This window comes from Myxocyprinus asiaticus, chromosome 32 (genome assembly GCF_019703515.2).
Source record: "Myxocyprinus asiaticus isolate MX2 ecotype Aquarium Trade chromosome 32, UBuf_Myxa_2, whole genome shotgun sequence".
Lineage (NCBI taxonomy): Eukaryota > Metazoa > Chordata > Actinopteri > Cypriniformes > Catostomidae > Myxocyprinus > Myxocyprinus asiaticus.
In genome coordinates, this window is record NC_059375.1 from 19,958,335 (window position 1) to 19,984,073 (window position 25,739).

At 39.1% G+C, this 25,739-nt stretch overlaps 1 protein-coding gene across 2 annotated transcripts in view; it reads left to right on the top strand.

Moving 5' to 3' along the window:
* Positions 1 to 25,739, top strand: part of trrap (transformation/transcription domain-associated protein) — a 133,162-nt gene that overhangs the window by 49,834 nt on the left and 57,589 nt on the right. For both annotated transcript variants that reach the window (XM_051667374.1, XM_051667373.1), the window contains 15 exons: positions 3,235 to 3,363; positions 4,465 to 4,731; positions 5,410 to 5,616; positions 5,876 to 6,034; positions 6,163 to 6,294; positions 6,428 to 6,538; positions 6,619 to 6,765; positions 10,276 to 10,489; positions 11,090 to 11,215; positions 16,340 to 16,486; positions 17,966 to 18,168; positions 20,425 to 20,546; positions 20,914 to 21,127; positions 23,255 to 23,434; positions 23,898 to 24,044. In XM_051667374.1, the coding sequence (XP_051523334.1) occupies positions 3,235 to 3,363; positions 4,465 to 4,731; positions 5,410 to 5,616; positions 5,876 to 6,034; positions 6,163 to 6,294; positions 6,428 to 6,538; positions 6,619 to 6,765; positions 10,276 to 10,489; positions 11,090 to 11,215; positions 16,340 to 16,486; positions 17,966 to 18,168; positions 20,425 to 20,546; positions 20,914 to 21,127; positions 23,255 to 23,434; positions 23,898 to 24,044 (2,505 nt within the window). The remainder of the gene's footprint in view (positions 1 to 3,234; positions 3,364 to 4,464; positions 4,732 to 5,409; positions 5,617 to 5,875; positions 6,035 to 6,162; positions 6,295 to 6,427; positions 6,539 to 6,618; positions 6,766 to 10,275; positions 10,490 to 11,089; positions 11,216 to 16,339; positions 16,487 to 17,965; positions 18,169 to 20,424; positions 20,547 to 20,913; positions 21,128 to 23,254; positions 23,435 to 23,897; positions 24,045 to 25,739) is intronic.

The window sequence follows — 25,739 nt, forward strand, 5'->3', positions numbered from 1 at the left end:
GAGTAATACCACCATTTTAACATGCAAGGAGAAACTCTGATGAATTTTGCCTTTGTGATGACCTCTCATGAGTGTGACGGATGCCATGACATGGGCCGATGTTCCCGCATTTCATGATCAGTATTACAAATACCACCTGTGTGGTAAATTTCTGACAAGGCCGTCACACTCCCTTAGCGCTGGCCATGTAATTAGCCTAAGAACCAGCCCTGCTGAATTTGTACGTTCAAGAGAGGAAGGACAGCAGGGATTGGATGAGCATGACACACTCCGCCAACCAAGAGGAATCAGTCTTTGAAGAATCAGTCTTAGAAGAATGCTAATGAATATTTATCTGCAGATTACTCTAACCATTGCTCATAGACTAAGGGTTTTCTTTTAATTATCACTGTAGGAGTAGGGTTATAAAGTTGTAGAGAGTTGTTTGTTTTGGGCGGGCTTTACTTGGAGTACCTGGACCTAGTCTCAGGAGATTTGTGTCTCTGCAGAACAAAAATGGGCATTTCCCAATCAGTGGGCGTTTTCCAACCGAGATGGGTGTTTTTCAACCACTTTACAGGATTTGTCTGCAACACTGAGATTACCTACTTTCAGTGGATAGTTGAGAGAAACACCTATCCTGGTTTGGAAACGCCCACTGATTAATACATTGATATTCCTTTAATTTGATAGTTGAAAAATGCCCTTTCTGGTTTGGAAACGCACATTATTGTTACACAGAGACCTACACTTCAGTCTCAGCCTCAGACAGCAGGCCCACGAACTGCTTATACACAAGAATGCTTACTGAAAACGGCAGTTGTAATCTGATTGGCTGGCTTTATGTAACTTCTAGGAGTAAGGGTTCTTTTTTTTTTTTTTTTTTTTTTTTTTTAACAATACAAAGTTATTTACAAGGTACCAGGTTGATAAAATGAATGCTTTTTAAGGAGTGTTTTTAGTCACTGGATTTGCATGATTTCCAGGTTAGTGACAAAATGTTTGTAAGATACTCGGATTAATTTGAGACACTTGAGTGGTTAACTAAATAGACAAATTCTGATTACAAAATCTATGCATCTATATTTTCCACTTCTACTTTGTGGTTTTCTGTACAACCCTTTGCACCATTATTTCATTTTTTTTATTGTGGTAAAATCTATTTTAGAAACCCCACACCTAAGCGGCACATAAAAACAAAATAAACTGTGGCTGTTTGCTTTAAATATTAGTAAGATGGTCTTACTGTCTATGTGGGCTGATCTGTATCTGCTGTTAGACTTCATGCCATTAGTCAGAATCGGTCAAGACTGCTCTCTTTGTTCCCTCTTCATTTTTATTCTCAAATTATTATTCGTATAAAAGAGTTCACACGAGTTCAAGTAAGAGGTTCCTGTTCTGCTAAATCACCCCTCACAGCCAAACAGACGTTACATCCCAAAACTTCTCCAGGAGAGCTCAGCAGCAGCATGCGCTTAACACAATACATGTTTAAGGTGATGTTTTCAGGCAGCTGGAGCCTCAGTGGTTTGGGCTGTGATGGATAATGTAGGAAAGGATTTGTTGTGATTCCATCACTCATGTGAATGGTAGACGGGCTCATTAGAACGAGGCATAATGAAGGAACACCTGCATCCCCATGGCCCTGTGATAGAGCAGCTTATGTTTGAATAAATCCACACACAGTCACATGCTCTCAAACTTCAGCTAGCAAATAACACCATTGTCTCTTACAAGACAGACTATAGTTTTGTCTTAAGACTAATACAAAGCTAGTTTTGTCCCATAGCCTAAATGACCTCTCGTAAAATGTATGACATGGTTATTAATCTCTCTGTGATGTTTCTCTTAACTTAATAGTGTAGAAGAGAAACAAAGCCATTAGTGGTCAAAGGCACTAATTATACAACAAAGAAGAACTGTGATCTGTAAAGTCGAGGTTGAGGGAATTATTATCTTTGAGTCTTATAAAACATATAGTTACAAATAGACCAATGATGGTTAGTATAATGTTTATCAGAGTGATGAATATGAGTGACGTTCTCATCTAACCAAATCCAAGCTGCCACATTGTGCCTGTCCATGTTTATTCTGTCATCGTCACACTTTTTAATTACTTCATTATGCAAGGAGCTACCCTGTTGTTAATCACTTAAAAGGGATAGTTCACCCAAAATGAAAATACTATAATCATTTACTCACCCTCATGTTGTTTAAAACCAATATGACTTTCTGGCTTCTATAGAACACAGAATGAGATGTTAAGCAGCATGTATATTATTATTTACACAGGGTAAATATATAATTTATTAAATCTAGTTTTATTACGTATCCTATTTTAATGTCTGGAAAACCAGACTTCTAAATATTACATTTAGTAAATCTGGATGAAGGGGGTACCAAACTGTGAATCCTGAACAAAACAGTTTGGTGAATACATGCTTACTCATTAGCTTCTACTCAGCTGACAACAATGAAAGTAGCTATGTGATTAGCTAGTTAGCTATAAGCTCGTTGTCATGGAGAGTAAAAGATGGACTTTATTTACTTTCCAGCATTGTGTCTCACCAACTAGGCAACAGCGAAGCGTGAAATCAACACTCACCACACACAATCCACCATCGCACCATTGTCTGTTGAGCTGCAAAAGGATGCTCTGATGTTTACCTTTCAGTCTGCTACATTACTGACTGCACTGACAAACTATAGCTGTCTAACTGCAAACAGATGTGATAAACAGGAGTGACATGGTTGTCAGGGACAGGGTTAACTTTTTATAATGTTTTCATATCGGCGCATATCGGTAAAATATACGCTGATACCGATATATCGGTGAAAGGCTAATATCGGCCGATAATATTGTCCGACCAATATATCGGTCGGGCACTAGTACAAATATTGTGCTTTGTTTGTTTTGAGAGGTATTTGGACACTCGGAGATGTTTTTGTACACTTGGATAAATTATTTTTGTAATGCTATAACTTTTGATTGCTTTGTTGAATCAACACAACATTTTACTCCCAGTTGACATGATTGACAACAAAACAAAAGCAGTTTTTTGAAGCCACCTTAGCCACCAGAGCTTAAAGGGTTAACACACATGCTTAAACAATTTAGAAATCAAACATATCAACTAATTTGTTAATCAAGCAATGGCAATACTGCTCTTTTGAGAGTAGACTTGTAAAACTGGTAACAATTGTTTATCAGTGTAAACACATGTTGATTATGTGCTATCTGTGTTCACTGTCCAGGTGTTGCAGCACATCTTGAACCCAGCCTTCCTTTACAGCTTTGAGAAAGGAGAAGGCGAGCAACTGCTGGGGCCTCCCAACCCAGAGGGCGACAACCCAGAGAGCATCACAAGTGTCTTCATCACCAAGGTAACCAACACTCTCATGCAGCCCCAATCCAGCACCAGTGGCAATGCTGTCACTCTCGCTTTATCACATCACCAGTTTATATAGGATGACCTCTAGCTGTTATTTTACTGGCAGAAATGTCAAGGCCACTCTAAAGGTCATAGTGTTTGTTTCTGAAGCAACTCCAATGAGACCCAGAGGTGGCGATTAACAGTCTTCATTTATTTCACACTTAAATTAATTCCTTCTCCCCTCCTGGTTTTAACCATAGCAAAGAGCAAACCAATCAGTCCATTTGTTCCCAGGGATTTTCAACACTTCTGGCAGGAGAGGAACTAAGATAAAATAATCTTTAAAATCTGCCATATGTTGGAGCCACGGCATACAGCACACATTTATCCTTGGTGTTCATGTGGCCAAAATTAGTTTAAATCTAGCTTGTGACATTGCCCAATATTGTTCTTCTTTTACTCATCATTTCCTTTCCTCTCTCAAACAATGCACCAATAAAACTGGCAAAAGGCCAAAAATTAAATGGAAAAGGATGTAATCAAATATTGTGGATGACTAAATAAAAAAGTTCTGAATCTGCCATTTGAAAATCCTGAAATAGTCATGTACAGTCTGAAATGCATTTGTCTTTGTGTTCCATCGCCGGACAGCAATTCTGAATAAACTTCCGTTGCCTTAGAAGGAATGCAAGTGAAGTTTGTACAAAGTACCATTTATCTTTAACAATAATATCAAAGTGAATAGTAGGCACAACAACACCGCTACAACATGGGCCAACATATTGATTGTTTTTGGTTGAATGGATCAAATGACAGTGTCACATGACGACAAATTTGTCATCATTTTCAGATATCTCCATTTCCCCTGTCCACACTATGACGCAAAGGTGGCGTTTTCATATGTATCCACTTGGGAGAACATTTTCGAAAAGCTGTTTTTGCTGTCAAAAACGCCATCTCAGAATGGACGGAAGTCCAAAACGTAGAGAATAAGATGTTTTTTGAAAAGAAAATGTATTAGTGTAGATGTGATCTCAATGTCTGTGATGGTTACAGACCTGAAAATGGCATATCTTTTAGTTTCTTTTTACATATTCCCATCATTTTATAGGTGCTGGACCCTGAGAAGCAGGCGGACCTGGCAGACTCATTGAGGATCTACCTGCTTCAGTTCTCCACCCTGCTGGTAGAGCACGCCCCACATCATATCCACGACAACAACAAGAGCAGGAACAGCAAGTTGAGGCGTCTCATGACCTTTGCTTGGCCTTGCCTGCTTCCCAAAACCTGTGTGGACCCGGCCTGCAAGTACAGTGGACACCTCCTGCTGGCTCACATCATTGCCAAGTTTGCCATTCACAAGAAGATTGTGCTACAGGTACAGCTACATGCTCATGGAAAACCTGAAATTATCAGGGATCTTTAAAAATGTGATTTCCAGGCTGGGAAAGTCATGGAAAATGGTCAAATCTTTTGGGAATTTCTATAGTGAATAGAAATATTTCCAGTTATGCTCAATCCACAGTATTTTATCACCATGCTGTTTGTGAATGCAGTCTATCTAAAATTATTTTTAAAAATCCTGTGACTGGAAAAGTGGAATTTGATTGATTGGTCAAAAGGTGTGGGAACCCTGCATGATGGATTTGAAATTGCTTATGGATTTGGACTGTTGAGTGTGTTGTTTATTAGCACCTAATTCTTAAACGCATAAAGGGACATTTAGACATCGTATAAATTGTTATATGAAATTGAAATAGCTGGGAAAACATTTCTGCCTTCATATTTGGTGTAGTAATCTAAGACGAGTATAACAAAAGACTCTCCAGGGCTATAGAAGAAAAAATGCATCTATAAAATTCTAATACCTCACTTACTCAGAGTACTTCAAAGGATAACATAATGCCCCTGAGCTTTTGCTACTCAAACACATAACATGATTAAAATGCTTGAGGTTTAGTCTCTGGTGAAAATGCTTCAGTTGTCAACTCCAATTTGACTAGTCTTTCATTTACTGTGGAATACTGCTATACATCAATGTGTCTGTTCTGTGCAGGTTTTCCACAGTCTTTTGAAGGCTCATACCATGGAGGCCCGCGCCATTGTACGGCAAGCCATGGCCATTCTCACACCTGCAGTACCTGCTCGGATGGAGGACGGCCATCAGATGCTCACACATTGGACACGCAAGATCATTGTGGAAGAGGGCCACACAGTTCCTCAGCTCGTCCATATACTTCACCTTATTGTTCAACACTTCAGAGTATGTATAATGCAAGTTAACTCTTGCCAAAGACACAAGTAAAAGAACCTTCTTCCCATACAACCGCTAACGCACAACTCCATACTGTGCTGGAATGACTTGTAATGTGGTGTTAGGTGTTTTCTGTTACACCAAGTTCATGTACTGTAGATCTGATTAAGCCTCTGAACCTGTGTTTGTTTTGCTTTTTTTTTGTTTTGTTTTGCATGTTTATATACCGTAAATATATATAAAAATGTGCGTGTGTCTCTTTGTTCAGGTATATTACCCAGTTAGGCACCACCTGGTTCAGCACATGATCAGTGCTATGCAGCGATTGGGCTTCACCCCTAGTGTGACTATTGAGCAGAGGAAATTGGCAGTGGATCTGGCTGAGGTGGTCATTAAATGGGAGCTCCAGAGAATCAAAGACCAACAGGTCTGTTGCCAGAAAATAAGATGGCATAATCAGTGTTTTCGTCTTCAGTGGTGATAAAATGCCTTGTTTTACATTACAGCAGTTGATTGTTACTAATAACATTTCTCACAAAACTGTCCTTTTTGCAGCCGGAATCAGAGGCCGATCCAGGAAGTGTGGGCGAGGGCACAAGCGTGTCTAGTGCCATGAAGAGAGGAATGTCTGTTGACTCGGCTCAGGATGTGAAGAGATTTCGAACTGCCACTGGAGCTGTCGGGACTGTAAGGAAACCTTAAACCATTCAGCACTGCCTGAGTGTGACCACTGTAATCGGTCTCACGCTCTCTTTATCGTGATGGACTATGCCATGTTTGAGTACATTGAACTGTATTGTGTTTGTGTTGTTATACGCAGGTCTTTGGCCGCAGTCAGTCAATGCCAGGCACTGAGGCTCTCCTCACCAAGCCTGTTGAGAAGTTGCACACAGATACAGTGGTCAACTTCCTCATACGCATCGCCTGCCAGGTAAATTAAGTTATCTCATACCTGATCGTTCACTGTCCTTATTGGAGTTTGCCAAGCTAAATCCTGCTCTGCCTCTGCAGGTGAATGATAGCACTAATGTAGCAGGCTCCCCCGGTGAGCTGCTGTCCCGTCGATGTGTAAACCTGATGAAGACGGCACTCAGACCAGACATGTGGCCCCGTGCTGAACTTAAATTGCAGTGGTTTGACAAGCTCCTCATGACTGTGGTGAGTCTGAAAAACTTCATTCATAATTAAACAATGCTAAATTTATCTTTTTTTGGGGGGTAATTTTATTTTACGGTGATTATTCATTTATTTAGATTTTATTTATTTATTCATTTTTTTCTTTTTAATTATGGGCTTTTGCCTAAAATGGATAGAACAGATGGGAAATGACAGGAAATTATGGAGTGAAGAGGTGGCAGGGAACAGGATTGGGAAATGTTGCATGCCGAATTCAAACTCTTGCTGCATGCATGAGCTCCATGACTGAATGTGTTGCAGTATATGTGGAATTGATTGGCTAAGTTGGCAGCTTTGGGCAACATTTTAGGTGGGATAAGAGATTTGTTAGCTTTTGTCTGTTATGATGACATCTTATTGTTAAATAAGAAATTCAGGTAACTCTTTACAATAAGGTTCCATTTGTTAACTTTCGTTAACACCATTTGTTAACATGAACTAACAATGAATAATACTTCTACAGCATTTATTAATCTTGGTTAATGTTGACTTCAACATAGTAATACATTTTACAAAATCAGAAGTTGTAAATGTTAACATTAGTTAATGCGGGGGCCTGGGTAGCTCAGCTAGTATTGACGCTGACTACCACCCCTGGAGCCGCGAATTCGAATCCAGGGTGTGCTGAGTGACTCCAGCCAGGTCTCCTAAACAACCAAATTGGCCCGGTTGCTAGGGAGGGTATTGTCACATGGGGTAACCTCCTCGTGGTTGCTAAAATGTGTGGTTCTCGCTCTCGGTGGGGCATGTGATGAGTTGTGCGTGGATGCCGCGGAGAATAGCGTGGGCTTCCACACACGCTACATCTCCGCGGTAACGCGCTCAACAAGCCATGTTATAAGATGCACGGATTGACTGTCTCAGATGCGGATGCAACTGAGATTCGTCCTCCGCCACTCAGATTGAGGCGAGTCATTACGCCACCATGAGGACTTAGAGCGCATTGGGAATTGGGCATTCCAAATTGGTGAGAAAATGGGAGAAAATCCACAAAAAAAAAAAAAAAGAAACATTAGTTAATGCACTATGAACTGACATGAACTAACAATGAACAATTGTATTTTATTAACTAGCATTAACAAAGATTAATAAATGTTTTACAAAATATATTGGTCATTGTTAGTTCATGATACCTAATGCATTAACTAATGTTAACAAATGGAACCTTATTGTAAAGTGTTACCGAAATTAGAGAAATGTCCTTTTAAAGGTTTGAGTGAAGTCTTCAAGTTGGAAAAGATCTTGTCTGCCTTTCAGTTGCCATATCCTGTTCCTCTTACATCCCTCTTCATTATTTCCAATGCCTTTCCAAGAGCAGTTTTGATGCCAGACAAATCGATATTCTTGCTCTTATGACTGATTTTCTTTCTTTGGATTTTAATGCTGTGACTATTTCAGCTGTCATCTGAGAGAACAGCTCACAGTTAGTGAGCTTCAGCCACCTGCACTATTATCACTCTAATCACCTGTCCCTCCCTCTCTCTCTCTCTCTCTCTCTCTCTCTCTCTCTCTCTCCCTCCCCCCACCAGTTATCTGGCAATGGCTTCCTGTTGTCAAGAGACACCACTCTTTTGATTCTTTTCAAGTCCAGACAGTTATGCTTTTCCCTGTTCTCAAGTAGGCCTGTGACTGAAACGTTGTAAAATGGCCCAGTTCCTCTGTGCAGAGAGGAGTCTGTCTGGACCATGTATAGCCTTTGCTTGTCTAAAGATTAAATTAAAGTCCTCATGGGAAGTTCGCATTATTCGGAAATCGCTTTGTGCTTTCATGTTTTTTAACTTTCCAACAAAGACATAAAGCTTTTTAGTGTTATTGCAACAAGATAAAGTGCAAAGGATGTGCGTTTGATCCTTAAGGATAGTCCACCCACAAATGCAAATTGTCATCATTTACTCATCCTTATGTTGTTCCAAATCCAAATATTTTTGAAAGAGTTTTAGCCTCAGTCACCATTCATTCAATTATTTTTATGACATGCTCTCAACTTGAGAAAGTCTCAAAGAAAATAAAGAAATTCCCACCGGTAATTACAACATTGTAGAGTCATTCATGTGTGCTCCTCTTGTAAGTACCATCATGACTTGAAGACTACATGTAGTTTCCTGGTGTATTTGACAGGCGTTTGTCTCTCCAAGGGCAAAATCTGATAGTGAGTGACATATTACATTTGCCCAGATGCACCAGTTATATTTGCCTTTTCTAGATTACCCTGTTTTTGGGGTCAGCCTGAATTTTCAGCTTTAAAGGGATAGTTCATCCAAATGAAAATTCTCTCATCATTTACTCACTTTCATGCCATCCCAGATGTTTAGGACTTTCTTCTGCTGAACACAAACGAAGATGTTTAGAAGAATATTTTAGCTCTGTAGGTCCATATAATGCAAGTGAATGGTGACCAGACCTTTCAAGCTCCAAAAAGCACATAAAGGCAGAATAAACGTAACCCACACAACTCCAGTGGTTAAATCCATGTCTTCTGAAGTGATATTAGTGTGGGTGAGAACAGACCAAAATATAACTCCTTTTTCACTATAAACCTTCACTTTCACATTAAGTGAAAGTGGAGATTTATAGTACAAAAGGAGTGTAATATTGATCTGTTTGTCACCCACACCTATCATATCACTTCAGAAGACATGGATTTAACCACTGGAGTTGTATGGGTTACTTTTATTCTGCCTTTATGTGCTTTTTGGAGCTTGAAAGGTCTGGTCACCATTCACTTGCATTATATGGACCTACAGAGCTAAAATATTCTTCTAAACATCTTCGTTTGTGTTCAGCAGAAGAAAGTAAGTCATACTCATCTGGGATGGCATGAGGGTAAGTAAATAATGAAAGAATTTTTATTTTTGGGTGAACTATCCCTTTAACTGGTTTTACTGGTCAATCCAAAAGACATAATATAATATCGCTTCTATGCATTTGTGCCTTTTTTTTTTTAACACAGCCAGAGAAGCTTATCAATACCACCTTGCCATTCCTCCAATCTTTATATCTTGATTTTCATTGTGGGTCAGTGGGTGTGTCATTCAGTGTGCATGCCCTAGAGCCCTGTGAGGGAGTGAGGGGCTCTTTTCAGCTTTCTTATCCAAACTAATGAGCAACGGCACAAATCCGATGGGTTTGTATCATTTCATTGTGCTTGCTTGTCAGTGATTAAAGGACGGGCTGCGGGCAGTAGCTATGTGGAGATCTGTCTGTCTCCCGGCCCTCGGGCCAGTCCTAACTCTATTGTCAGTATTACATGAGTCTCACTTTTCAGTGGCCACTGAATTATAAACAACATTTTTCCCCCATTGTGCCAAGCATGTGCACTACCTGACATTAGGAAATGGAAAGAATAGTGGGAATCATTTACTCACCACTCACTCACTCACTCACTTTGTTCTGTGGAACACTAAAAGAGATGCTTAGCAGAATGTATGGCATTTTTTTTTTAATATATATTTGGTACTTGGTTTATAAGCATATTCTTCTCTTGTTTTTCAGGAGCAGCCTAACCAAGCAAACTTCTCTAACATCTGCACGGGGCTTGAGATTCTCAGCTTCCTTTTGTCAGTGCTGCAGCCTCCAGCCATCCTTGCTCACTTCAAGCCTCTGCAGCGTGGCATTGCAGCTTGCATGACCTGTGGAAACACAAAAGTGTTGCGGGCAGTGCACGCCCTCCTGTCCAGACTCATGAGCACCTTTCCCACAGAACCCAGTGAGTAGATCAGGCTTTGATTATCTTCTCCCAGAGTAGCAAAGTCATGGATATTTAGGACAAAAATATTCCCTTGCTTGATTTAAACAACATCCAGCATGCAGGATACGGTTCTACAGGTTAGTGTTGTGCTCAGCAGCTTACAACAGACAAATAAACAGCTTGACTTTCCACATAGAAAAAAATATCACAAGTGAAAAAGGCTCACAGTAAAGGTATCTGCTTGTTTTGCTGAGGCATTGTGCCATATAAGCATTAAACTACAAATTCATATTTTGCTTAGTATGTACTTGAAAATAGTACATGCTACATAGTGCACACTACTTGGGTTGGAAAGCAGTCTGGTATAGTGTTATGTATTACTGTCTAGCAGGGTCAGAAATAACCCTTGGCATTAAGTGACCAAAAAATAATATTTGTAAAATGTGCTAACCAACAGCAATTCACTATCATTTGCAATTAAAAATGTGTTCCGCATTTCTGTGACTGTTAACCTGCTCAAAACCTTATCCGTGTTGTGTTGGTTTTTATATTAAATTTGTTTTTAGAGTTCTGCACAGTAAAACACTTTCTTCCAAAATGTTTGTTTCTTTTCCTCAGGCACATCCTCAGTGGCTTCCAAGTATGAGGAGCTGGAGTGTTTGTATGCTGCTGTAGGGAAGGTGATTTATGAAGGCCTCACCAACTACGAGAAAGCCAGCAGTGCCAACCCAACTCAGTTGTTTGGTGAGATACGTTTTAAGAATCTGTACTACCAGACCAAAGCTATTCTGGAAAATTAATCACCAACACTAAACAGACATTAAGGATTATCAAGAACATATCTTTACAAAAACCTCTATTTTATTTTTTTTTAATGATTTTGTGCAGGGCTGGGTATTGATACAGATTTCCTGATTCGATTCTGATTCACAATCTTTCGATTCCGATTTTGATTCGAGATCGATTCATATGGTTATATGTAGAGCCTGACCGATATGGGATTTTTGAGACCAGTACAGATTTTAGAGGGGGGAAATTCACTGATTACCGATATGGTGGCCAATATAGCTAATTTTTGAGCTGGAATGAAAACAGACCTTTTCTATGTGGATTGTCCACCGATTTTGCTCGAATATGACTATGCAAAGGTTTTCAGAAGGCTGCTTTCTTAAATATTTTTATCAAAGAATATTTGACATTATTGTTATACATTGTCAACAAATTCTAGAAATGAACACTGAGAAAATAAATAATAAATAAAAATCAGTACTGTATGTTCAGTATCAGTCAGTTGCTGACCATTTAAATAAACAAATTAAAATTATAGATAAATAAACATCAGTACTGTATGTTCAGTATCAGTCAAATGCTGACCATTTAAATAAAGAATAAATAAAAATACAATAAATAGCTAAATAAACAACAGCACTGTTTAGTATCAGTCAAATGCTGACCATTTAAATAAAGAATAAATTAAAATTATAGCTAAATAAACATCAGTACTATATGTTCAGTATCAGTCAGTTGCTGACCATTTAAATAAAGACTAAATAAAAATAAAATAAATAGCTAAATAAACATCAGTAGTACTGTTTAGTATCAGTCAAATGTTGACTATTTTAATATTGCCAGTCAATTAGGGGCAGGTTGTAAAACAAGAAGCATTTACACCTGCTGAGTCAAGAGATAAACAGTGACAGCGGTGTTACACTGTTTTCTGCTGTACAAGTTCAGGGGAAACATTCAACGGTGGAAAACCAGACTTGTAAATATTACATTTTGTAAATGCAACAACTGGAATTGTTCGGTTGAAGGGGGTACCAAACTGTTAATCCTGAACAAAACAGTTTGGTGAATACATATTTACTCATTAGCTTCCACTCAGTTGACAAGCAGTGAAAGTAGCTGCGTGGTTTGTGAGTTAGCTATAAGCTTGTCACAGAGAGCAAAAGATGGACTTTATTTACTTTCTAGCATTGTGTCTCACCAACTATGTAACAATTTAGCATGAAATCAACACTCAACAGATACAATCCACCATCACACCGTTGTCTGCTGAGCTGCAAAAAGACGCTCTGTTTACCTTTCAATCTGCTACATTACTGACTGCACTGACAAACTATAGCTGTCTAACAGCAAACAGACATGAGTGACATGGTTGTCAGGGACAGGGTTAATGTTATATTAGTTATATTGAAAAGGGAAAATGATGGGGTCATTGTGTATTAACTTTCCAGTATGTATTTCACAAACTAGTTAGCAACTTACCGATAATATCGGGCGATAAATTGGTTGTGCACTAGTTATATGTAAGGGATAAAGTGTGCTAGGTGTGCGTTAAATGATTTTAAATGCTCCACCTGCATCGGGTGATTCTTCGCCTCCACATCGTGCATTTAAAATCGTTTATTGCACACCTAGCCATGGATTATCCTGCTTATACCATGGTCACTTGCCAGAATTGATTAGTTACAGCTGTCATAAATGTTTTGCAGTGCACATTTTGACTGGAAAAACAAAAAATAACAGTAAATTTGATCTAAGGGTCATTAGATCTACAGCTCTGCCTGTTGAGACACAGAGAAAAAGTAGTGCAACCACACACTTGCACATCAACAGGTTAATATCGAATGGTAATTAAAACTGACCGGAACCAGAGATTATTTAGCAGAGATGGGCCAATTCTATTAAAATGAATGGGAGAAATTGGAATGCCAGGTCAATAGCAGACAATGGTCAATGGATGTAGAAAGGAAGCCCCGCCTTACAGGTAAAAGAGCCAATCACCTTTTAGATACAGACATCGCCTGTCAATCAACTCAATAACGCACATGCGCATTAGCTATACAAGCTGAGAAAATTGCGTATTTTAGTGTAATCTGAGTTAAAGAAGCACAGTTTATGATAACAGTGCTGTCAAATTTTACTGCTGATTTGAAATATGTCCTTTGATTGTAATCTTGACCAACTGTTTAGGAAATTTCGGTCTTTTCCCATTCAAGTAGATAGGAGCTTCACTGGTATGACTGGAAATAGCCTCCAGAGAGAGTTCCAAAGATGGCCGACATGGACTGACTTGCTAGAAAGACTTTGCCAGAACTAATTGTGCATTCAACGGTTTGAATTGCACACATTCCACAGAATCAAGTATTCGAACAGAGCATGGTATAATTCAGTTATAATGTTCCTTTTGCTTACATATGAAATAAATTATCTCCTAGCTAATGCTGTTAATTATACAGGACACCTTCTAACTAGGTACATTATGAAAATATTAATTTGACTAATTATATTTTATTAGTTTTTCGTCATTTTGCTCATTTTAGCTTTTAAAAAATGAATAAATCCCTGTATTAAATTTGATAATATATTGCATATATTCTATTTTGTTACATGTATATTGTTTACATAATTTGTACTATTGCAGGTATTTACTAGGGCTGGGCATTTTTCAATAATTTTGTATTTGAATATTTGAGCTCATAAAAACAAATACTCGTTTATTCGTTTATTTAAATGAAGTTAATTAAGACGTTGCAAATTTTTTTAGTTTTTTAATCATTTAGGTTGCGTCACCATTTCAAAAGAAGCTTATTATATCCAAAACAAGCTTATATTATATCCTGTGTTTTTTGTTTAGAACATTTATATATGTGTGTAAAAAAAAAAAAAAAAAAAAAAGGGTAGAACAAAAGCATTTAAGCTCACCCAAAGTGAAGAAAAATAAACCGCTAATAGTGTAAACTGCCGCAATTAACATACAGAACATATATAAACAATCGGCATATAATGGTTATCATGTTTATATTGTCTCACATGTCATGTTCTTTTTGAGAAAAACAATCATATACACATGCTCGGGTGAAAGTCGTCTCCTTAGTCTGTAAACAATAAGGCTGGCTGCAGAGAAAATGCGCTCAGCTGACATGGACGTTGTAGGGACACACATAACGGTTTGCTAAGCAACCAAGTTTGTTGAAGCGCTTTGTATTTTCTGTCCACCAATTACGTGGATCCTCATCTGGTGGAATGAATGGCTCCTGTAAGAAATGTTCCCTCTCGGCTTTTGCTATCAGGTGAGTGGTCCTCTGGGCTCGCTCGGGAGTAAATTTGTGCCTACCTACAGTGGTGAATGCAATGATGGACAGCTGTTTTTACTCATTCAATTGGTCAATACTGACGGTTCGGTGTTTGAACTTGATATGATTTCTCATTGTGGTGGTGCTATTATGATAGCTCAGTTTCACCTGACAAAGCTTGCACATGACATGTTGATTATTTTGATCAAAGTCATTCCAAACTTCACTGCGCCTGGAAGCAGACGACACCATTCTCTCATCAAATGTGATCAACTTTTGTCAACAGCGCCACGCCGCCACACAATGCATTCAGTTATAACTGCGAGTTTTAGTTTGGCTGTTCAGGATTTAATGTGCATTTCACTGTATTTACTGCCAGCAAAACAACACTGTGAAATTCGAGTATTATTTTTACTTTTCGAATAATTATTGCAGAACGAATACTCGAGTATTCGACTACTCGTGCACATCCTTAGTATTTACATTGATTTGTTGAACACGTGTTAAAAAACGGTATTGTCTCTAAGAAAGCCGACATTTACTGTAAAGAGCATCTGAAAATGAGTGCATGTTAACGAGCAACTTGAACTGCTTTATCTCATCTGTCCAACACGTGATTAGAATTGAATGTTTCTTTTTTGTTGTTTTTGATAAACAACTGACTGTAGAGAACAGAAAGGGTATTAAAAGAGACATTATTCAATGACAAATAAGTTGCATGTATCTTGTCTTTGGACACGCATTACACGGAACAACTTTTACTCAACATGCAATGAAAGGATCTCGCTGCTGAATACTCCACCAGTATACTACACAATTAATTCACTGGTGAGTGAAATCTAAACATTTACCAGGCAGTTGTCAAATAAATACATTTTAGTTGCATAGCACAAAATTTGGTTTCTAATGCAAGCTATTTCCTTTTATTGTAGTGGAGGGTTGCGCATAGAGTAAAGATTGATCTTTGGTTTAAGAATCAATATCAAGATCGTTCAAACAAAGATTGCGATGCATCGGAAAATCGAAAAAGTGACTACTTTTGTCTTGAGGTTTTGCCTTGGGTGGTGTTCATTTTACATAACCTGTAAAAACCAATCCATTTCAGATTATATATTTTGAAAAAATAAAAATAAAAAATAGAATAGAAAAAGTAACTATGCTGGTTGGTTTTTAAAATGGCTGATTTTTTTGGACAAACGTTATTTAAGAAAGGTTTTCAAGCTGTATGACAGTGTGTTGGTCTTTTTCTATTCTGTTTTTCCATTGTATTGACTGTCCTTGAATCTGCCCACAATCCATCCAGGTGTTTATTGATAGATTACAAATTTTGAAAAGGAACAGTTATTTCACAACGTATAGATTTCCTAAATCCAAAGGTGATGAAATTCTGTTGGATAACAATCTAAAGTTGTTGGTGTTTCATTTCAGCCAAAAATGGCACTATTGGTCAATAAATACCTTCTGGTTCCGCTCTGGCAGTGCTCTACGGTTACATTCAGCCCTGATGTACTGTACGTGTCTCCATCGAGGGTGTCTTTTTACATTTATCTTTTCTCCCCAGAGCTGTGATCTAAGCAGTGCATTACTTGTTTTATTTTCCCCCTGTTTTTTTTTTCTCCCTCCTCACTCTGTAACTCAGAGTTCTCCAGAAATGTCCTTGTAATACAACTACAGAGACAAAGGAGCTGCACCCAAAGTCATTAGCAGGTGCATGTGGCTTGCTGTCCCTGACAGTGTCGTGAGGGCAGCGGGGCATCATGTTACCGGCTTCTCTTTTCTCTGCTTCCAGGAACGCTGATGATCCTGAAGTCAGCCTGCAGCAACAACTCCAGCTACATCGACCGCCTCATTTCCGTCTTCATGCGTTCGCTGCAGAAGATGGTGAGAGAGCACCTGAGCCCGCAACCCAACCCTGGAGCTGCTGAAACCAGCACAGGTGACTCCTCTAAAAATAAAGTAATGGGATAGATCACCCAAAAATGAAAATTCTGTCATCAGTTAATCACCTTCATGTTGTTCCAAACCCATATGATTTTATGATCTTTGTTGGAACAAAAGTGTATGTTTTCATTTTTGTGTAAACTATCCCTTTAAGCAGAAGAGGCACTTCCAAAACATCAGTCGCACAGAGTACAAATCAGTTCTTATTATGCAGACAGCAATTGGAGGAATGCTACATCATCTGGACGTAGCTGAATCAATCCTAATTGTCTGCTGTCTCGAAGCAGCCATGTAAAGTTAATGCAATATAACATGCAAGGCTCAATTTAAAAAATTTTATGCTGGAGCACTGGCCTCTTTCTGTCATTAACCAATCTGCACTTGGTTAAAACCATTTCCTTCCTTACAGTAGGCCGTTTTCAAGCCTGTAAAGATTTAAGCTTTATTTTGGACAGTGTATGGAAGCCAGCTGAGGCAGGTTATTATCTATTGCTTTGACTTACACAATGGGTCGTCTTCCTCTTGGCCCAGAACTGACAGTCTGTCAAATTTAGTCTCTTGACAGTAAGATGGAAAAATATACGCTCTTTAATCCCGTTGTCTGCAGTCATCTGGAGCAGTTTAAAAAATGGGAAGAAAGACAAAAAGACACGTTGTCACCTTGGAGCAGAGTGCTAGAGAGAGAGAACTGTTCAGACTTGAGCGTGTGGTGTCCATGTTTGACCACTGGGTGCTGCAGGAGGGCCAATCAAAGGCTCTTAAGACCAGCCCACAAATTAATCCATACTGAGAAAGATCTTCTTTGATTGAAGTCAAAAATCTCCCCCTGTGTCCAACGGAATATAAAACCTAGACAATCCCATCTGCTCAGTGCCTTTTCTAGATGCTAGTATGGCTTTGAAATGGTACGTGGAGATAGGATTGAACAGACACACACATTCACACACTGCTTGTCCTGTGCTGTCTGAAAGGCCTAAGACAGCAATGTCACCCTGACAGTGTCGCTCAAGCCCTCCAAACAGAATGAGTCAGCACCGAAACTGGAAATCAGCCTCTAACATATTCTCCCCCAAGGGTTTAACTGATCAGAACAATCACATTTCACCATGAGCAAATCAAGCAGAAAATGCATTCAGAGGCTAGACTAAACTCATAACCCCGTCTCCTTTCAGCTACCGCTCCCCATGCTAAAACTCAATCGCATTTCCCCTGTTTTTCAGCTGGCAACATTTTTTATTTTATGGCTCATATCCTCAGCTGTCTTTTACAATTTGTGAAAAATGTTCAATGTGCATTTTAGATTTATGTAGCATTGGCTGCATGCGTCATCTTGAGGTTTTGAAAAGGTGTTTGTTAGATTTGGAATATGATTGAATATCCTCAGCTAGGGCGGAAAGAGTGCTCCGCTGTACACAATGTCATTATAACCAATTATTTGAGTTACTTCTCTCTTGTTCTTTTGTGTTGGGTGTAGTGACAAGCGAGCTGGTGATGCTCAGTCTGGATCTTGTGAAGACAAGGCTTTCAGTCATGAACATGGAAATGAGGAAGAACTTCATCCAGGTCATCCTCACCTCCCTCATTGAGAAATCTCCTGACCCAAAGATTCTTAGAGCAGTGGTGAAGATCGTAGAGGAGTGGGTTAAGAACTCTGGTAACCCCATGGCCACCAACCAGGTAAACTCTTACAGGCTGATCTCTCAGAATAATTAACTTGTTAACACCTGGTGTTCTGTTAAAGTGGTCATACTATAACATATAGAAAAGAGGTCATCATACTATAAAAATGTACCAAAACTTTTTGAACTCCAAAAAGACCATATTTTGAAACTAAGCTACAAGAACAGATTATTCTGAAATCCTTGAATTTCTATAGATAGATATTAGAGCTGGGCGATAGGATGGTGAAATCGGATATTGAAGAAAATATCTGACAAATATCCCGATGCTGATTGCGACACTCAGTGACAGACGATGATAAGATTTTTTGACCACTTTATTTTAATTGCTTTTAAGTTTCGTTTGAAGTGCAATTTGAATTTAGAAATGTCTTTGGTTTGAGTTTGTGTTTCAATAAATGAATGAAATTTTAAAGCAAAATCAATAAAGCAAGAATATTCACCGATCCCTCGGCCGGGAGGTTGACGATGTAATCTGATATCACGATATATTTTTTTTAAAATTAAAATAACGTGAACACATTTCTTGCATAACGCTCAGCCCTAATAGATACTATTATTCTTAAACACCAGGCGAACTAACAAGAATAAAAAGTGTACAAAGTTCACCAAACCATGCTTTTCTTGTCTGTGTAGCACCTGCCAACTCTGCATATCCTTCTGAAGGATCCCATGATCCATTTCAGGCTGATCTTAAAGGAATAGTCCACACATGAAAATTATGTCATTATTTGCTCTGACTCCTGTTGTTCAAAACCCATATGACTTTCTTTTTCTGCGGAACACAAAAGGAGATATTTTAAAGAATGTTGCGATCGCTGATTTCCATATAGTAGCGGTTGATAGTGACTAAAAGTAGTCCATGACATGTCTTCTGAAAATAATAGTTTTGCGATCCTGTCACAGTGTAATGCAGACTTTGCGAAGAGGCTGTTATTGAAAGAAGGGCCAGTTTAAAATGATGTTGTCAACAGCAAACCCACAGCTTGTATGTGAGCAGACAAAAGTGCATGTGAAGAGGGCATTTTCACGGAAAGCATAGCAGCAAAAAATGGTATGTTAAATTTGAATGGTCAGAGAGAAGGTAGAAAATGGTCATTATAAGTGGACCGCAGGGAATAAAAAGCTATAATAAAAATAATGTATTTTATGACCCCTTTAAAGGGACGGTAGCATTACAGTACTTTATTTAATTGGATTGTTTTTTAGCATTATTAATTTGGACTTTCAAAATTCCAATGAAAGCTTTAATAATAAATGAAGCTATAATAGATTAAAGTATCTGAAAACTGTTTTGAACTGACATTATTATAGCAATTGTGGAATTAAAAATGTGGTTATGAAAAACATTTCATTTTGGGGATTTTAACAGATGTCAGTGGTGGGACATCGTTTAAAATCCAACAGAGATTAGGGGGCCTGGGTAGCTCAGCGAGTATTGACGCTGACTACCACCCCTGGAGTCGCGAGTTTGAAGCCAGGTCTCCTAAGCAACCAAATTGCTAGGGAGGGTAGAGTCACATGGGGTAATCTCCTCGTGGTCGCTATAATGTGTGGTTCTCGCTCTCAGTGGGGCACGTGGTGAGTTGTGCGTGGATGCCGCAGAGAATAGCGTGGGCCTCCACACGTGCTATGTCTCTGCGGTAACGCGCTCAACAAGCCACATGATAAAATGCGTGGATTGACTGTCTCAGACGTGGAGGCAACTGAGATTCGTTCTCCGCCACTCGGATTGAGGCGAGTCACTACGCCGCCACAAGGACATAGAGCGCATTGGGAATTGGGCATACCAAATTGGGGAGAAAAAAAAATCCAACAGAGATTAAAACTTTACTGATATATGAATCAAGTTATAGTGTAACATGTACCGGTAATTCTATAGCTTCCGTTTCTCCAGGCTTGCTATCCTCGCAGTAGTAAACTAACTTTGTGTTGACTATTTGAATACACCAGTGTAAAACATTTGAGCTCAAAGGCTATCCTGCTGTAAATGAGGCATTGTGTATTCAGTGCGCTGTGGACCGAACAGCTGAACTCAGGTGTCTGCTCTGTTACCCCAAGGCAAGAGAGCAGACAGGGAGAAAAAGGAGCCGAGCAAAGGTGCTGCACAGCTCTCCTGAAAGATGAAAGATAAATATATTGTTTCAATCTGTTCCCCTCTTACTCTCTTTAAATCCCTTTCCTTTCTGCTGTCTTGCACTCGCTCTCTCTCTCTCTCTCTCTCTCTCATCCTTTTTCATTCTCTTTTGCCTAGGTGCCTAATCAGAGAGAGAAGTCAATTCTGCTGGTGAAAATGATGACCTACATTGAGAAGCGCTTTCCTGACGACCTTGAGTTGAATGCCCAGTTTCTGGACCTCGTTAATTACGTCTACAGGTAATTATGCCGATTAATAACGGGGTCCGCGGCTGGTTAGAGGGTGGCAGGACGAGTTCTGATTGCTGAAGTGGGGCTGGGGGCATTTGGCTGATGAGGGGCAAGAGACATTAGGGGCCACCGCCACCCTGGGCGAGAGTCTGTTTCTCCATAGTCAAGAGCAATTCATCCTTGTAATAACCCATAGGCCTAAATCAGCAGCTCTAGTTATAACCATGCTGGAACACATCATGCATTCCCTATTGACAAAGACCCACAATGTTGTTTGTTATTGTCACGCTCCATTTCACGCTGTCTCAGAAGGTAAATAAAGCAATGGTCTTGCTGCGTGTTTGTCTGAAGTGCTTTTATATTTATATTTTTTCAGAGATGAGAACCTCTCAGGAAGTGACATCACATCCAAGCTGGAGCCAGCGTTTTTATCAGGGCTGCGCTGCACCCAGCCACTGATCAGAGCTAAATTTTTTGAGGTGTTTGATGCGTCAATGAAGCGACGTGTCTACGAGAGGCTTCTGTATATTTGCTGCTCACAGAACTGGGAAGCCATGGGCATCCACTTCTGGATCAAACAGTGCATTGAGGTAAAGACCTTCACACAACGATTATTTTTAAAGGGATAGTTTACCTAAAAATGAGAGTTGATTAAAAAAAAAAAAAAAAATGAATGGCCTCAGTCATCATTCACTTAATTTGTATTGTTTGGGGGGAAAAAAATGCAGTGAAAGTGAATGGTGACTGAATCTTTCGGTCCCTAACATCTCTTTTTGTGTTCTATGGAAGAAAGTAAGTTGAAAAAATGAGGGTGAGTAAATAATGGCAGAATTGTCATTTTTGGTGAATTAAGTACAAATATTAGGAAAAATACCTTCATCCTGAATTAGTTTTTTTGTTTGCTGCACCAATAAAATCATGAGTTGCGATGCACCAATATAGACATTTTGGTAAATACCTTCTAATTATTTATGTCTAATGGCCGATAACTGATATGATGGTAGATATTATGAATATATACCGTTTTGCCCCATAGATGGAATCTTTAGTAACCTGGCATAGAATTTTTCAGCCAAATAAAATTCTAAACAAATAACAAAATGCTAATATTGTCTGGTATGGTCACTGATATACTGTATATCTCTTGTCATTGGTTTAAGCCGAATGCACATTTGATAATACTTCATATAAGCTGCACTTGCATAATTTGCCCAGGGTAATTGCACCATGCATAATGCTGGTCTGCTTACTGTATCACTGTAGCATTGCAATTTTCCCCTTAATGCCTTGATGATTTCTTAAAATTACAGCTGGGTTGAAGATCATTCAGAGAGTTTTACCTGCTTAATTAGCTTGAAGGCCACTGTTCAGGCCTCTCTTGTTGTTAATATATTCACGATGATGTAACAGTTCTGATTTTTGGCTGCTCACACACAAGTCAAGTCACAATCCATCCATCTTAGCCACAGTCAATGCTGTTCTTGCTGGTGAATTATTAATGCTGTCCTACACATGGTGACTGTGTGCACCAGTTCATCCTGCCAAGGAGTTTAGGAATATTCACTGCTGGAGCTTATGTCTAGCCTTTAGAAATTTACGGTGGTGGTATGACCCCACAGTGGTACAAAATGACAGCTGTTAAACAATGCTGAATCATATAGTTGTCAATAGGATCCAAAATGAACACATGCTGATTCTGCTGAATGCTAGTAAACTTTGGGGACTTTAGGGAGTAAATAATATGCGTTTATTCGCAAGTTGGCTGGTAAGTTTATAAGGAACTACAATGTAAGACATTGATTAAGTAGAATTGTAAGAATAAATCGGACCCTTGCTGATGTACGAAATTCGAGCGATTCAAATTAAACCACCTATTAAAGAAACTTGCTTTTACCTTAGTGCAAAATGTACCATCAGAAATTAATCTAGGATGTCTGGAGTTTTTTTTTAGTGACACAGATGTTAAATATTCCTAAGTTCAAATAAATGGAACAAAATCACTGCCTTTTTTTTGGGTCACATTTTTGTTATAGGCAATTTCACAGAGAAAATGGCTGATCTTGTATATCATGCTGCGAGTGACACAATGACCTGTGCCGTGTGACATGAATATGCAAGGAAAAAAGCACGTAATCATATTGCCATGAAGAAAAAATATATTTTTTTGAAAAATTCAAAATGTAGTTTCATGGTCGATAAGAAATGTTAATTGCTGGGAAAAAGGAGAGCAATGCTCTAGCAACGGCAAGGTAATGAGTTCAATTAATAAGAAACACACAACCAGATAACATTTGTAGCAGGGGCGGATCTAAAAAATAATTTATGGGGTGGCAAGGGGGTGGCATGAGGGCTATGCTAATGCAAGGTGTAAATGGGGCCAAGGGGTTGAAACACCAAAGTAAGTATATAATGTATACATCAAGGTATCAAATGCTGGGATGCTATGCTTTTTCTTAGGGTGGCAGTTGCCACCCTATGCCACCCCGTTAGATCTGCCCCTGATATGTAGCTTGAGTGCTCTGTATGTTGCTATGCATTAAAGCATCTGCCAAGTATATAAACTGTCTCCTGTCATTTACAGTGTGGCAAAAACTGTGGACCCTGAGTGTCAATAAATGTGAACATCAGCTTCTTTCTTGGTGCGATCTTCACAGAATGAACAGCTGTGAGCATTTGCTTATGTATGCAGATTTTGATTTGTTGTTTCTGTTCCACAGCTGCTGCTGGCTGTTTGTGAGAGGAACACCACCATTGGCACCAGCTGCCAGGGCTCCATGCTCCCCTCCATCACCAACGTCATCAACCTGGCCGACAGCCACGACCGCGCAGCCTTCGCCATGGCAACACACATCAAACAGGAACCTCGCGAGAGAGAAAACAGCGAGACCAAGGAGGAGGTCAGCTGTGCTGTTTTGTCAATACACACATTTGTACAGAGAAGCTGGTTTGTGCCTCTGCCTAACTGAACCAACTCTGATATAAAATTCAGTTTTACAGCAAAGGTTTAAATTGCATTTGCACTACATCAAAGTGATGAGTTTATGTGCATTAGAGGCCTGCTGTAAGTGTACGTCCTAAAAATGCTGGAAATATCAGGACATTTTAAAACTGTGTTGGAACCCTGTATTGTGAATAAATATACATTTTTAAATATAAATATTTTAGCTCTAAAATATTTCATCAGCTAGAAATTGCATTTTTTTAAACACAATCTATATTAAAAAAAAATTATTTTTATCCTTATCAGGGAATCATGAAAAAACATGGAAATTCAGTGGTCAAAAGGTGCAGGTAGAAATTGTACACGGTAAATTAAATTTCCTCCCATATTATGTGATTTAATGACCTTTATCGCTCTAGGATGTGGAGATAGACATCGAGCTGGCACCTGGAGACCAAACCAGCCTGCCCAAGACCAAGGAACAGGCGGAGCGAGACGCAGGCAACCAGCTGCACATGCTCACCAACCGACACGACAAGTTCCTTGACTCGTTGAGAGAGGTCAAGGTGAGCCATCACCTCAACATATGCCACCCTCACGAGCATGACACACTGTCTCAAACATCGGGAAAATAAAACTTAAAGGGATAGTTCACCCAAAAATGAAAATTCTCATCGTTTACTCACCCTCATGCCATCCCAGATGTGTATGACTTTCTTCTGCTTTTTAGAGGAATATTTCAGCTCTATGGGTCCTCACAATGCAAGTGAATGGTTACCAAATATTTTAAGCTCCAAAAAGCAGATAAAGGCAGTATAAAAGTAATTCAAGTTACTCCAATGGTTTAATCTATATCTTCAGAAGTGATATGATTGGTGTGAGTGAGAAACAGATCAATATTTAAGTCATTTTTTACTATCTATCTCCACTTTCAGATTCTTCTTTTGTTTTTGGTCCTTCGCATTCTTTGTGTATATCCCCACCTACTGGGCAGGAATGAGAATTTATGGTAAAAAAGGACTTAAATATTGGTGTGTTTCTCTCCCACACCTATCATATCATTTCAGAAGATAAAGTTTTAACTACTGTAGTCTTATGGATTACTTTTATGCTGCCTTTATCTGCTTTTTGGAGCTTAAAAGTTCTGGTCACCATTCACTTGCATTGTAAGGACCAACAGAGCTGAAATATTCTTCAGTAAATCTTCATTTTTGTTAAGCAGAAGTCAGTCAGTCATATATCTGGGATGGCATGAGGGTGAGTAATTGATGAGGAAATTTTCATTTTTAGGTGAACTATGCTTTTAAAGGACTCTCGTGTTATGGGGCGTTAGACAGGAATTTGTTTTTCACACGCCAAATTCGTACAGGCTTTTGAACACGGTGGTTTAATATGCACCATTTGTTCTGGCTCCTTTAATCTCTAACCTGCTCTTCCTCATTTGGCTGCTCCCTCATAAGCGTCTCTGTTAAAGAGTTTGATCAGGGCGACATTGGATTGCGTCTCTGAGTGCTTTGAGGTCATGGCGTCATTGATTTCTGTTTAATCCTGGACACGGTGCTGTTTTATATGCACCTCTCAAGCAGGCTTTAGACAAATAATGAAGTGAGGAGTTCAAAGCCCTGACCTGCCTTTGTTGCCCACTGTAGCTACTGTCAGGAACCACAACACGCATTTGGATTCTGACTTATGCTAACATCTCCTTTCCTCTTGTGGTCAGAGGTCCACACCTTTTTGTGCAGTTATGCTCTAAGAATTATTCTGTAGCATGAGGTGATGACCTGTCATGCATATGAAAGCACAGTGATCCCATATGAAAGTATTTTTTGGGAAGAATATAGCTAGTCTTTTTTTTACCTTGAATGTCAGGTGTGGTAAGTCGAGATTAATTAGTAAGCGTGTCTTTTTGCTTCAAATGTGGAAGTGAGAAATGTATGTTGGTGGCAGGGTCAGAAGTAAACCAAGACTCTTGGCAAAAATGGCACCAAAAGTGACTAAAATGCCCCAGATATTTCAAATATGTGGACAAAAAAAAGACCCATGGTGAATTCCTCTTTTTTTCATCAGTTGTCTAGCATGTGGTTTTTGAAGAAAAAATAAATTTGCCCCCCAAACACTGGAAAAATATGCTGTCATAAAGGTAAAAAAAAAATATCCCTTAATTTTTTCCAGTGGGCCAATATTGCCTTTAAAGGGATAGTTCACCCAAAAATGAAAATTCTCTCATCATTTACTCACCCTCATGCCATCCCAGATGTGTA